General features: G+C 38.0%; 1 protein-coding gene across 6 annotated transcripts in view; it reads right to left on the bottom strand.

Moving 5' to 3' along the window:
* The window catches only part of RBMS3 (RNA binding motif single stranded interacting protein 3), a gene marked incomplete at its 3' end in the record, with an annotated part of 699,823 nt that overhangs the window by 113,108 nt on the left and 570,970 nt on the right, over positions 1 to 15,745 (bottom strand). For all 6 annotated transcript variants that reach the window (XM_082664257.1, XM_082664261.1, XM_082664260.1 and 3 more), the window contains exon 7: positions 8,916 to 9,022. In XM_082664257.1, coding sequence (XP_082520383.1) covers positions 8,916 to 9,022 — 107 coding nt within the window. The remainder of the gene's footprint in view (positions 1 to 8,915; positions 9,023 to 15,745) is intronic.

Raw genomic sequence — 15,745 nt, 5'->3', positions numbered from 1 at the left:
GATGTAGTGTATATACTATTAATCTCCACCATAACATGGGTAAATAGGGTAAAAAATATCAGATGCTGAGGTTGCATCCAGGGCGAGCCTGTGCAGCTAGACAGCTGAAAGTCCCAGGTATCTAGCTAATTGATCTGTATTCTGCCAGGTCCCAGCTATAGTTTGATGTTACCTTGAGGTCACAAGCTGCAGCTTAAATATTGATGGGGATGACTCTGCATTTTGTGACAGGTGGGTTGCCAAGACAGTGCCAACAACTCCAGAAATCCCCCAGGTTGTTGATGCCCCACTTAGCTGCCCTGATCCATGGAGACTGGGTCAAGGGCATACAGGAGACGTGGAGATCAACCATCAGCCTTTCTCCTTGTAATTGCTTGATGTAATCTTCCCAGCCTTCAGCCCCTCCTAATTCTCCCAACACTATCCCCTCCCCAAGAATATAAGTAAGTTTTCCCATTCTCCTCCTTGGGAATGGAGAGGAGACAGAGGACTAGAGCTTGTCATCAATCACATTTTATCCAAACTTACACTATTACAGGAATTTACAAGATTTACCTTTAGTGATCATAGGTTAGTAAATATTAGACCCAGCAGCTTTAAAATAAGAACACTTGGGCTTCCCTGGTGGCCCAGTGGTTGAGAGTCCACCTGCCGATGCTGGGGACACGGGTTCGTGTCCCGGTCTGGGAAGATCCCACATGCCGCGGAGCGGCTGGGCCCGTGAGCCATGGCCGCTGAGCCTGCGCATCCGGAAACTGTGCTCCGCAGCGGGAGAGGCCGCAACAGTGAGAGAGGCCCGCATACCGCAAAAAAAAAAAAAGAACACTTAACTAAGGAAGCATTCATGCTGAGTTACTAAGAATTCAAGTTCTTTTGCCAATGGGAAGATTTCTTTTGAGATTAGAAGGGTCATTCACCTTGAGTCTGCTTTCGAAATTGCAGGCAAAGCACATGAAATGAAAACATTTCATCTGGTGGGCTAGGTAACACACTTAACTGCAAGTGCTGTCGTGTATCATAACAGCCAATTGCTCTTTTCAAGATCACATATGTAAAGATTCTCCTTCAGTTCAAAGTTAAGAGGACTATTTTCAGAACCTGGCCATGTTGCTAGATACATCTTAACTTTTTTCCCAAGGTCTCATTAAAGAAAATAATTGGACAACTAACTGCCAAGCACTATGATATATCCAATGGAAACAGTAGCAAACTATATAGATGATGTTTCTACTTCCATGGAATATGGTTGAAGATAACCTCAATCTACATGCAACTATTACTAAGATTTTCAGATAATTATAATTAATAATTAATTTTCAGATAGCTATACTATTTCATAGGAAACTGTGCTTCAGTTTCTCCTCAAAGTATTACTTCTTCTTTTTTTTTTTTTTTTTTTTGCGGTACTTGGGCCTCTCACTGTTGTGGCCTCTCCCACTGCGGAGCACAGGCTCCGGACGCACAGGCTCCGCGGCATGTGGGATCTTCCCGGACCGGGGCACGAACCCGCGTCCCCTGCATCGGCAGGCGGACTCCCAACGACTGCGCCACCAGGGAAGCCCCAAAGTATTACTTCTAATGGCTCATTGGGGCAGGACGTCAATTCTGTATCTCTGAAACAAATTTTCTAATGTTCAGTATTGTAAAATAAAATTGTAGTCAATATGGTTCCCAAGCTAACAGAAATGATGAATTCCTGGGCCTGCTGTCAGGTTCTTCTCATACTTAATACGAAGGACACTGACTGGTGACTGATCAAATAGTTTGGAAGCAGGATGCACTAGTCAGAAAAGATCCAACTGCAGGCCAGAGGGCCACGTGTTTGAGTTGTGCCTTGTTTTCCTCACTGCTAAGAATGTCTCAAAGCATGTGGTTTACAATAACATTGGTAACAACTACTGACAGCCAAATGCTTTCAAGAAACTCAAAATATTCTGTTGCTAGGGTTCCCTATGAACTGTGACTGGAGTGATAGCCTCTTCTCTCCAGATTTTATGGAGCATGTTTGCCGTTACTTCCACAGACATCTACATGCCCTTCAGCATCAATAATGTCCATATCAATGTGACCCAGTTTGGTTCCTACAGAGCCAAAATGGCTTCTTCTCAGATGCAAAGAGGTGTTTAAATAAGAATGATATAAATGTAGTGGAAATAATTCAGTGTATTAGGCTAATGACTTTTTCTTGCTAAGGAAGATACATGAATCTTTACATTGTGTCAAATGTTTAAGGATTTTATGAAATAATTCCGAGTCTACTGGTCACTCATGGACTCATTAAATTAATGAAAACAGGATCAGGGCTTTTTCCAAATTCCTTAGAGAGTTTTACACATATTGGTTGAGTAGAGTAAGAACTAATGTCTTTAAATCCATAAAGGCTGACAATAGACTGTAACACAACTCTTCAAATTAAGATAGTTGGCTCATACACTGGTAACAGTTACTTTTGATACCCATGCACATTATTTTTTACATCAGTGGGAGAGACATAAAATTAACCAAGAGACTGGATTCCATTCAATGGCAGTGATCATAAAATAAGATAGAATTGAATCTTGTTATTTGAAGTAATTCTACTCTATTAAGTCACCATGAACACTGAATTAGGGAATACTGAGTCACTGCTTCTAGAGGAAATATATAGTTAGGTTCCTGCCTGGTCACAACATTTTCACCAACTAATCAATAGATAACCTTGTTTTATATCTATTTTTCTCTAAAGACACCATATTTAATATATACTGTTGATTCATTAACATTGAACTCAAAACCAACAGTGCTCTAAGTCATGCCTGAACAAAGCTTATCTTTACTTTTCCATATTTTTTCCATAAGGCACATTATAGATTTCTTTCACATAGAAACACTAGACAACACTTCAGCACTACACTTGAGGGCCATTTTAAACAGTGAAAAGCACGAACAAACAATACCTGTAACCCTAAATAAACCAAAGAAAGGACATTAGTTGATAGTATAAGAACTGAAACAAGAAGGCAAAGCATCACGTGCTCAACCTCATCTGGGGGGTATGTGTTTGGTGACTCAAACTTTTTGCTGCTATGCACAACTTCAAATGACCATAAAAACACCGCGAGTATTGATCCTGGGTACCAAATAAATTTTAGCAAGTGGGATAAATTTACAAATCTGGTTCCCACGAATAACAAAGATCAACTGTACCTTTTTTCAAACTGATTATTTTGTGAGTCTGAGTCTTTCATTAAACAAAAGGAAATTTTATAAATTAATAGCACTATTTATAAGGATTCTAAAAATTCCTTACACAGAAGAATTTGGTAACCTCACCCTTGAAATAGATTAGGATGCAGAAGCTTAAAGATTATTTACATTCAGTACTATGAAGTCCGTAGAATATGTAAGAAAATTCGTTTGCTAATTCTTTGTTAAATCCAGAAAGTCACCAGTTGTGGCATCAGAATGCTTCTTCTGTCAAAGATAATAGTTTTGAAAGATACTGGAAAGTACTTGACCATGAGGAGTACTTTTCATAGCCACGGAGGTTGTATAAGCACTTTTGTAAACGTCATTATTTGCCAGAATAGGTAGGTTAATAATTCATCTTCTTTCCCTTTAAAAACACCAACCATGTAATTCATCAGTAGCTCAATCTTTTCCTTGATATCTACAAGAGTTCATGTTTTTCTTTTACTTTTTTTTCTTTTTCTTTCATCTTCTCCATCCAAGTCCCCCTCTCCTTGCCAGCTCTTGGCTTTTTTGATTACATGACCTTCAAGGGAAAATTGGCTAGAAATTTGAAAATCACGTAATGTTCAGTGCCAAATAATGCTTGGAATGCAAATAACGATTGTGGGTATGATCTTATAAAAACATTAACAAAACGTGGGTCAAAGTTTGCCATTCAGCTTGAAAGCTGTGGATTTGTGACTTAAACTCCAGTGTTTGACCCCGTTAGCCACTCGAGTAGAGTGCCTGGTAACTTACAATCAAAAGCAAACAATTTTGAGCATATCACAGACGTTGACACACATGATTCCTTAAAGTTCAGAAAGAATTATTATTCTCAGTTGGGCACATTAGAGGACTCAAGATTTATTAAATAACAACTCAAAGCTCAAGTTACTTCTCTTAACTTTATTCTCTCAGAGCCACTCGGCACCCGTGAGCATGGATGCCTCTACGGGATGGGTGACAAAGCAGAGCTTTCCAACTTCCAGGAGAATTGGGGGTGGGGTGGGGTTTAAATGTAGACAAATCAGCTACCTATCCTGAAAAACAAACAACCAATCAATCAAATGAACAGTTAATGGTTAGTAACATGACAAATGTGAGCTGATATTCGTGCGGCTGCTGTTTTTGTTATTTTTGCTGTTATTTTGGCTTTGGCTTTCTTTAACTGTTGTGTAGGTACGAAGCCAGTTACAGTCAGTGATTTTATTTCTACAACCTAAATTGTATTCAGTTCTACTTTTAATCTCCTACTTTGCCACTTTAGGTTCCAAGGGGGTAGGGAGTCTGTCTATATGTTTCCATCATGTCTGTAGTATCCAGTCTTGGATACTTTGGCTTCAACTTCATGTCACCAGCTGCATTAGCCCCTAACAAAAGTCAGCGTGTCCTCTGAAACTTTGAAGCTGGGCACTGACTTCTCTCCTCCAGCTGGGAAAGTCCTAGATAGCATATTCTTCCCGAAGAAGGTTGTTTCATCTACACTGAAAATCTGTTATTTAGTGTAGCCACTTTTATTATCTTATCTAGACCTTCTGGAGAACTTGCTGCAACTTCTACATCAGCACTTGCTGCTTCACTTTGCACTTTGATGTTACTGAGATGGAGTCTTTCCTTAAACCTCCTTAAACCTCTGCTAGCTTCAGACTCTTCTTCTGCAGCTTTCTCACCTCTTTCATCGTTGCTAGAATTGAAGAGAGTTAGGGCCTGGCTATGGATCAGGCTTTGGCCTGAGGGAATGTTGTGGCTGGTTTGGTCTTCTATCCAGACAACTAAAACTGTCTCTGTATCAGCAATAAGGCTATTCTGCTTTTTTATCATTCATGTGTTCACTGGAGTAGTGCTTTTAATTTCCTTCCAGAACTTTTCCTTTGTAGTGACTACTTGGCCAACTTTCAGCCTTTCTGGGCTTTCGATATACCTTCCTCACTAAGCTTAATTATTTCTAGCTTTTGATTTAAAGTGAGGGATGTGGGACTCTTCCTTTCACTTGAACACTTAGAGACCATTAATTAGCCTAATTTCAGCATTGCCTCAGAAAACAGGGAGGCCCAAGAAGAGGGAGAGAGATGGGGGAATGGCCAGAGAGTGGAGCAGTCAGAACACACACATCATCCTATATGGACACAGTTCATGATGCCCCAAAACAATCACAATAATCACATCAAAGATCACTGATCACAGATCACTATAACAAATACAATAATAATGAAAAATTTTGAAATAGTGCGAGAATTATGAAAATGTGACACAAAGACAGGAAGTACGGAAATGCTGCTAGAAAAATGGCACCAATAGACTTGCTCAATGCAGGGTTGCCACAAACGTCAATTTGTAAAAGACACAACATCTGTCAAGTGCAGAAAAGGGAAGTGCAGTAAAACGAGGTCTGCCTGAATGCAAGTCTAGTCATCTTCTACTCAGCCAGACATTAAAGTGATGGGCAAAAATGTAAAACAGTGCCTTTCTTCAAAAAAAAAGTCTTTGCTTTGAAAAATATAGTACTTTCCATAAAAGAGTTCTATTTTTGTTAACAGGTGATGGGTTTTTTTTTAATGAACTAATAACTAATAATTTTTAAGAGTATAAAGGAAAACAAAGACCAAAGAATTTGAGGAAGGCTGCATTAAGAAACAAAATGGTAAGACTGTTATAGAGTCCTTGGAAAGAGAGGGCTCACAGCCCCAATCCCTGGCCCTTCTGCTCATAGCTTTTGGTGTCACTTGAGAGATTAGTTAATAACTTAAAAATATTCCAGTATTCTTCACTTATGCAAAAATACGTCTGCCAACATATACTTATATTTCAAAACCTGGCTAATTTACACTAATTTATGTGTATAACGTGTATGCTAGAAGAACTGTTATCAAAATGCCACCCAGAATAAAACAGCTTTACATAATAAATTAAAATTTTAATTAGCCTATCAATTTTCATGTTTAAGGTACTTCAAAGTTGCTTGCAAGCCACTGGTTTTGTATCTGAAGCATTGCCTCAGAAATCTTTTTCACACTATCAATTTTCACCTGACTCAAGAGAGAGGACAAGTAAACATTAGCCTCATTCTGGGCTATGATCTCAGGTTGTGAAGCAGCAGAATATAAATTATCATTTTTTATTTTATCTAAGGCAACGATGATTGAAAGGTTTACCATTATTTTATATAACAAAACAAATAAGCAAAAACAAATAGCCCAAATGATCTCCTTATAAAGCTGGAATGCCAAAGGGCTACAAGGTAAATAAAACACCAAACCACCCACCAGAAATGGACTTCAAGGGAAGATGCATGTCTCAATCTGGGTGAGGGAAGGAAGCAAAAAGTTCTCTTTAAGAATCTGACCCACAGTCCTTGCTTTGGTTAGAGTTTCAATTGATAAGATCTATGCGGTCAAAGACCTAAAGCAGAGAATGTAGATAGTACCCCCAGGTGACTTAACAGGAGAAAATACAAACTGTCTTGCCATTGATTATAAGAGGAGAGTCAATTTCAGCAGTGTCAAAATGTGGAAAAACAACAGCAACAAAAATGTGTGTCTTAGAAACAATGAAATACAGTAACTGGAACTGACTGGTTTATAAGAGATGATTAAATATTGCTTACACAGGATTAATTTGTATGATGTCATACCTTATACACCATACTAATATACATACTTTTATTTAGTCTAACAAGTACTATGCAAGGGGAAATAGAAGAAAAAATATATGTAATAATGGGCAAAGTTTTCCAATATTCTTGGTGCGTCTACTTCTAAGACCATAATCACATAATCACAGAGTAAAAATTAACATGCTCATCTCAAAACCAAGATATCTGATAAGTGTATTTTCAGTTCATGCCATTTATTTTCCTGATTTCTTTCCTCTGAAATGTATCTGCATACTTGGAATATGTTTTTATTGGTCACAGATAAATTTATGATGGTCCCTTGGTTTTCATATTCAACAAGAAAACCTATAGCTCTTAAAAAGCAACTTTTGAAAACAAAGATTAAGAATATACTTTAAAACCTACATTTAAATTACAAGGTGCCTGGGTCCTAAATTTGACTCCACAATGCTTCCATGGCAATAGTACACGTGGTCTTTATCATGCTCTAAACCCAGAGCCCTGGATTCTGTATACAGTAGCAGGGTGGCCGCTCTAAGTTTACATTTCTTTTATGTTTATTGGTTTGGTTTCTAAGAAATGTAGACTCAAGTGAGGTGTCTTGCTGCAATTGGTATCTATTCAGGGAATGTAATAATATAGGAACTGAAATTTCAGTCATCATTGCTAAGTTACCTAGTTAAATATTGAGGCTTGGGGTTATGGTCTGTGATCCAGGAATCTCTAATCAGCAGGCATTTGACTCAAGTAAATTTTGAAAGATCAAATGAGTCTTTCTAGACCATGGATGACTGGCATGGGACCACTGTGCAAATGAGTGCTATCACAAATCACCTTTCTTCTGGGGGCAGTGGGCTACCTGCTGATCACAAACTGCCCACTAAAAACACACGGTCACACCCTGCCCTCTTCTGTTCTGACTACTTTTCTAAAATTGAAACTCTTGGTTTTTTTTTTAAATTAGCTTCAAGTGTTCAGTGGTGATTCTCTTTTTCCTTAAGGTAATGAGTTATAGATTATACAGTACTTAAACATAGCTATCCACTTTACAAGGGGTTTTGAGATCTGCATGGAAATACTCAAAACAGACTACAGTCTTAGAAACTGAAAAATGGCTAAAGGTTTTGCTGAGTAAAAAATCCCACCCTCTTTTCTTTCCTTACAACTGTAATCTCAGTGTTGAAAGTATAAAATGCTGCATCAAGTAGGATGCCTCTTAAATGATAAATGGATGAAGTAGATGCTTTGAATAGAAATACTAAATAAAGCTCTTCTGTTGAAATGATGGTCTTGGTACAAAATGGCATTTATTCAAGGCATTCAAACAACTCCATTCTATTTCACAAAGAATAAAAAGACCTCTTGGAAGCCCAGACACCTTTTCCTTGTCTTCTCACAACAAAAATAACCAACAGGGATCCATTCCCAAGTGGCACTGGAGCCATAAGCTTGCTTTTCTACTGTTTTGTGTTAGGAGAGTAAAGGGATAATTAACTGTTAAATGCTTTTCTCCTTGTTGGGAAAAGCAAAACCTTGTGTGTATCTGCTTTTCTTTCTCCTTGACCAACAGAAAATGTCATATTTTATATTGATATATACATATATAAGACACATATCAACATGTTTATGAGCACATGGGCATTTCGTAACTACACATATATGTGCAAGTGGAACATCTCAACAGTAGAATGAAATAAATCTAAATTTTTGTTTGTTTTTTTCAAACACAAACATTTAACTCTCACTATTGTTTTCACTGAAAATATTTTCTTAAGTAATCATACCCTCATTTTATAACTATGACACAGTTATGGATCAATTCTTTGTGGCTAAGTCTCTAAGTGAGTATTATAGGGTTCAAGTTTGGTTAAAGACAGAAGACTTACTGTAGTGCAGAACTGAGGTCAATTTGGAAGTCCTATACTCCTCCTGAACTAATTTTATTCTGATTAAATCAATATAGGCCTGCTCATTTGCCATCTGGTTTTCTACAGGACCTGGTTCTCTCACAGCCCCGTGTGTCTGTCTTGCCACCCTCCTGAGGGATGTCTGTGGCCACATGTCTGAGCACAGGTCAGTCAGGACTCACCTCTCCTTCCCTGGGCCAAGGCCTTCCATTCTGGGTGTATTTACTTTGATTCTGTCGCTTCTTTTGTCCTCCATCAGCGAATTTGCACAGTAAAGGCTCACTAGGGGCTGGGAAGATAAGAAACCAATTTTACATTAGCAAATCCCCTTTAAAAATAAGTGATTATGTGAGTCACAGTAGTGCTTTGTAATGCATATCTTTTGAAGTCCTCTTGCTTCTGGAGAGACTTTTGGCCCTCTTTTAGTTTCAACTCTGTTGGCGGCTGTTCTAACTAACTGGGCTTCAAAAAAGTACTGGCAGACCATAAAAGAATATAACAAATATTGTTGAAAAAATAATCAGTTGAAGCAGAATGTGAACTTGCCTTAGAAGTAAAGAGACAAGAATCAACCCCTTCCGATTATGTTGGTGTTAAAAACAAGACAACAAGCCCTAAATGAAGTCACTTATGCTAAGCCCCATGTCACCAAACAGAGACTTATAGTTTCAGCCTCTCTGAGAAATGGAATCTGAAACCAGTCCATCAGGAATCCCTTGGTCAGCACTAGAGCGGTAACCTGCCTGACAGACCCCTGCATCCCCTAAAGGAAAGGGACCTTGTCACAACCAATCCACTTTTTGCTAGTATGCCTTTCTTGTCCCACTCTTTTCTGCCTATAAAAGTCTTTTATTTTATACAGCTCCTGGTAGCTCCATTCTCTCTGCTGGCTGGGATGCTGCCCAATTCATGATCTCCCACATGTGGTCCTAATTCTTCACCCTTCCCTGTATCCTTGTCTTTTGCCATGAATGACTGCTGACTGAGGGGCTCAGTTTTTCTGAGTGCCTGCCATGTGTATAGGAAGTATACATGTTATTAAACGCCTGTTTGTTTTTCTCTTGTTAATCTGTCATTTATTACAGGGGGTGTCTCAGTCAAGACCTAGAAGAGTAGAGAGAAAATTATTTTTCCTCTCCTACTATACATATGTTTATGTGTGTATATATACATTTAAAAGTCTTTTTTTGGTGAAACCTTGGAAGCTGTAGAATTGGGGAACAGTACTGGCAGGAAAAGAAAAGACTGAATGAACGATTAACCTTAAGATTTCTTTTACCCACTAGCATAAAAAATTGTGCAGAAGCATCCCTGAAACAAATATTACCAGATAACAATAGTCTAGCTTGCCAAGGATCAAATATAGATAGACTAGGAGATTCTGGATTTTAAGCCTATCTTGAAGTTTGCCATTACTGAAAAGAGAACTTTCAAAAAATTATTTTTAACACTAGGGGACATTTAAAAAGTCATGGGGTGAGACTTTCTTAGCTTTCAACTGAGATATCTTTGCAAATTGTGTTTTACAGTGTCTTAGAGGCTTCAAATATTAGCCACCCTGATATTCAAGGATCTTCATAAACTGTCAGGCTATGGATGTTGACAATGACCTATTTGTATTTATTGGCATCGCTAAGTTGAAACATCTCCTGTTACTTTCTTAATTTGAAGATGATTATGATGGTAAAGAAGATAGGGCCACAATGTTTCGCTAAATGAATTAAAAAAATAAAACCCCAGAAACAAATGTTCAAAAGTGTCATTAGAATAAGATGGAATATCCGTAATATTGCCCTTGAACTGCAGGCGTGTCATTCTGATTGTCAGTTTCCCAAGGGACTATTTTATTCAGAGTGGAAGAGAAAACATTAGTAAATTAGTTAGATTTATATAATCTTCTAGTCCTCATGTAATTTCTAAACACCTGCAGGGTAAAGTCTCAACTCCTCAATTAGAAGATAAGAATTTGTGCCCTTAATCTTACCTTTCATCAGTCTCCTCCTCTCCCCCAGTGGTTTACAGTCCCCTCACCTCTAAATGCCTTTCCTCCTGCCTGAAATCTCCTTTTGCATCTCCCTCCTACCCTGCCCCCTGGACCCATACCCTCCATCTGGCAAACTACTAATCAACCTTCAGAATGTAGCTCAAATGTCACATTCTTCTGGAAGCTGTCTCTTACTACCCCATGTCACTTCAGAGTGAAATTCCCTAATGCTTACTTGGCAGATTTTTTTCACAGGTTCAATGATGTTTTGAAACCAAGAAGGACCCTGTGGGGCCCTCCTGGGTACAAATCCTTTCCGTGTCCCCCATTTCTTCTTTGTAGGAAATAGGCTTCATTCAGCCTCCCTGACCTTCCCTGAGTTCCAAAGGGTAGATTCAAAGAGTTGCTAATCAGGGAGAGGAGAGAATGCAGAAACAAAGGAGGAGCAGGCAAGAACCACTAGTGCAGCCGCCCTGGGGCAGGGTCTTGGTTCCTGCTTAAGGAATGTATGGAACAATATAGCTCTGAGTTCTTCTGCAGGACTAAGGCCCCAGGATGATAACTTCAGGCCAAGCACAAAATTCCTGGATACCACCCTGCTACCTCACCACCAACCAATCAGAAGAAGGTCTATACACAGCGGAAGATAACAAAGACTCTGACCCCCTCCCCAAATGATTCTTCCTTTAAAAACTTTCATGGTTGAGCAGAAACTTGGGAGTTGGTTCTTGGACACAAGTCCACCTTCTCCCCAGGTTACTGGTCTCCTGAATAAACCAATCTTTTCTTTTCAACCAACACTTGTCTCTTGAGTATTGGCTTCTGAGTGGTGAACAGCGGAAGTTGATTTTGGTAACAGTTTCTGTTAAGTCTTCTAACAATAATAAGTAATTTCCAGGCTTGAAGGTGGAAAGTGATTATAGCAGAGTTCTGGGTGAAGTTTGTGTGTGTGTGTGTGTGAAAATTGTTAACAGCATTTTGCACATAGATATACATAATACTTGCCAGTGTTGCTATTCAGTGTGGACCAAGGACCAGCAGCAGTGGTATCAGCACATGGGAGCCTGTTAGAAATGCAGAGTCGAGGGCCCTTTCCCAGATATACTGAATTAAAATCTGTATTTGTAGCAGATCCCAAGGTGATTCCTGTATGCATTGAAGTTTGAGAAGCACTGATGTAATTATGACTGAATCCTTAAGGAAGGAGGAATATACCTTAGATGTTAAACATGAATCCTCTGAATAATGAGATGATTTCAGTAGCACAGAAATGTTATATTGTCTACAATTTCCTTATTGCAGTATTATGATGCCAATTGATTTTGTTTAGTCTCTTTTAACAGTAGTTGAAATAGAGGCTAAATGAAGAAAAGGCCTTTGTGGAAGTGAGATGCAGTTATAAGCCACAGTTTGTAATGTGCTAGAAGACATTTTGGTCTCTCATGTAAATGGAGAATATTTAAAATATAATTATAACAATGCATGGCAATAAAGTTGCATGGTAATTATGAAGAAGTAATTACAATTTGCTTGCTTAGTGGAGTATTTCTAGTCTCCCAAACTCTGCACTAAACATAAAACATCGGATGCATAAACTGATAAAATAATCTAATGGTTTATAGGATTTGCTATCTTAAGCAAATGAACAGACGACAAGTATTTTGCTTAGCAAAATTAATGTAAAACACTATATACTGATTTTTATTTAAAACTTAACACAACTTCAGTTTTATGATTCACTAAAAATGTTTCTAACATCGTATCTTATAAGTAGATATTGATATACATTTCAGCTAATATGTATTAATAGCAGAATTCCTGCTGTCCCTTAGAGAAGTTGAACATTTTTAATTAGCATTCAGTTTATTTAAATTCTTCTAGTATTTATATTGGATTTGTAGTGATGCTTTTTAAAAAATATCTCTTTATTATCATAACTTACAAGTCTGATGTTTTAAATATTAAATTTTAAAATTTCTCACCTCAGATAGATTATAAATCTTACTTCAGAAAAAAAAAAGTACAGTGGGAGGAGCTGGTAGAGAGAGTAAGCTAATGACAACAGAAGCAGTTTATTGGGGGCGAGCTTAAAAAAATCTTTGTGTGAGAGTAGAGGGATGAGATGAAAACAAATTTAAAAAATTTTCAAGAACTAAGATAAAATATGATAAAATTTTAATCTAGAAACTATCTTTTTTTTCAGGTATGGATATGAATTAGTTTTTAATTAAACTATCCCTGTGATATTCAGGGTGACTTGTACATTAAAAAGCTGTTCAGGGCTTCCCTGGTGGCACAGTGGTTGAGAGTCCGCCTGCCGATGCAGGGGACACGGGTTCGTGCCCCGGTCCGGGAAGATCCCACATGCTGCGGAGCGGCTGGGCCCGTGAGCCATGGCCGCTGAGCCTGCGCGTCCGGAGCCTGTGCTCCGCAACGGGAGAGGCCACAACAGTGAGAGGTCCGCGTATCGCAAAAAAAAAAGCTGTTCATACTAATGAATTCAAAAACGATACTAATCAAAGGATGTTAAACTTAGAAACATTTTTAACACATTCATTCATTAATAAAAGAAAACTGAAAGCTATTCAGTATACATATATGTTTCACTACCCTGGACTCTGTACCTGAAAAAGTGGTCAGTCTAGAGGGAAAAAGACAAGTAAAAGGAATACTCTAATGGATGGCAATGGCTGTCATAATAGAAATATGGATCGGTATTTGGGGAACAGAGAATGGATGTCTACCTCTAGCATGATAGCCATAGAACATCCTCTAGCTTAGAAATCACGTCCAATACCACAGAGTTTGGAAACATCACAGTTCACATGCATGGTTCTCTCCATGCCAAGTGCCAGATTATGACCTGAGCACAGGAAGGACTAATATCAAGTCTGGCTAAAAGCAAGCTTCTATCAAATGTTTGCTAAATGAAAATATTAATAAATGAGATGGATACAATGATAGGATGTAGTTGAAACACTTTTAGAATTCCAGATGAAAACTGCCAGCACTAGAACTGAGAACAAAGAACAAAGAGCCTGGCTCAGCCCTCAGCCCTAGGTCCTTAGCCACTGCTGTCACCAACAGGGCACCGTCAGGGGAATCTGGGATGAAAAACAGGATGCGGCACTTTGTGCTTTGGACAAACAGGCCCCTTAGACAGTTAGATGTAGAGGTCAGGGAGAATTTTAATGAGCCCCGATTCTTGCTTCCTCCCATTGATAGAAAAGCACTAAAATCATTAACTTAAGATATTTGTTCTTTGTGACTAGCAGTAATTTTTTTATCAAGGTGTATGCTTGACTGCACATATTCCCAGGCCCAAAATCATATGTAAGCTAGTTTCTCCACTACCTTTTTGGAATAATTCCCTCAGAGCTTCTGAGAGGCTGTCTTTCAGGCCACAGTCCTCAGTAAGGTCCCTGAATAAAACTTTAACGACTCCTATGTTGTGTGTTTTTCTTTAAGTTGACACAACAGTGTATTTGGACTTTCAGCCCTTACTATAATTCTCCATAGTCCTTAAGCTTCCTGCTGTCTTCTACCTGATCAGGATCCCTAATTCCTTCATATGCAGACAGAAGTAGCCTGTACTGATATGGGATAAATAATAATGATGTACAAGTTATGGATATAAGTCTGGTTCTAACTCTATGTTAGAACCCATGTCCTTATTTTTTTAATACTACCTTTAAAATACTTGCAGTTAGATGCAGAAAACAAACTTATGGTTAGCAAGGGGGGAAGGGGGGACAGGGATAAATTGAGAGATTGGGATTGACATAAACACACTACTATATATAAAACAGACAACTAATAAGGACCTACTGTACAGCACAGGGAATTCTATTCAATACTCTGTAATGACCTGTATGGGAAAAGAATCTAAAAAAGAGTGGATATATGTATAACTGATTCACTTTGCTGTACAGCAGAAACTAATACAACATTGTAAATCAACTATACTCCAATAAAAATTAATTAAAAAAAATAAAGTGCTTTGCAGTAGAAAAATAAAATAAAATACTTGCTGTTATATCCAGGAAAGTTTGCAGATGAATTTCTCTGATTTGTATGCAAATGATTTGCTATTTTCTCTCCCTCATATGCTTTATAATGATAAAGTTCATATGCATATATGTACGTGTATATCTATAGCTACATATCTTCCTAGATGTAGAAACAGCAAGTCCCAAATCTAGACCACAACTGACATGACAAACATTACTTGAAGGTTACAACACTGAGTTATTATACTTTGGAGTTAGAAAGCCTTTTGCATATAGCAAAGTGGGCTATTTGGTTCCATTTCCTTTCAACTTCTATAGCCTGTTTACCATTTAACTATGTTTTGTATACTAAATGAGGTATAGTTATTTGGACAGTTCTTAGTTGTACTAAACTTCCATCCTGGAAGGCCTATAGTCCCTGTCTATTGTTTGATCTTAAAATGTATTTAATTTAAACTCTTTATTTTGCCAATAAGGAAAATAAAAGTTCAATGAATTGCCGGCTAAATTGTGGTAGCTGATAGAAACATCATACCCAGAACCGTGTATTCTGGATTTCTAATCAAACACTCTCTCCAACTGCTTACCTTCCACCTTCCCCATCAGAGGTAAAAAGAAATGAGTTTTGGGCAGTTCTTGTGCTTGAGCCATAACTTTGGGATGGAGCAAAAAGACTGAATATTCACTAAGATATGATTACTGTGGTTCTCTGAGCACAGGTTAGAATTAGAAGTGAAAACCAAGCATTCAATGAGATCTGCTAAGATGATTTGTACTGCCATTCTAATAACAGTTTATTTTAACAGAATAAACAAATTACATGGGTAATATATATATATTTTTTCACATTTTATTTTTTTATTATTTTTAAACATCTTTATTGGAGTATAATTGCTTTACAATGGTGTGTTAGTTTCTGCTTTATAACAAAGTGAATCAGTTATACATATACATATGTTCCCATATCTCTTCCCTCTTGCATCTCCCTCCCTCCCACCCTCCCTACCCCACCCCTCTA

The sequence above is a fragment of the Grampus griseus genome, assembly GCF_964374135.1.
Source record: "Grampus griseus genome assembly, chromosome: 10".
NCBI lineage: Eukaryota > Metazoa > Chordata > Mammalia > Artiodactyla > Delphinidae > Grampus > Grampus griseus.
Note: the sequence above shows the minus strand (reverse complement) of the source record. Positions and strands in the feature narration are given on the sequence as shown.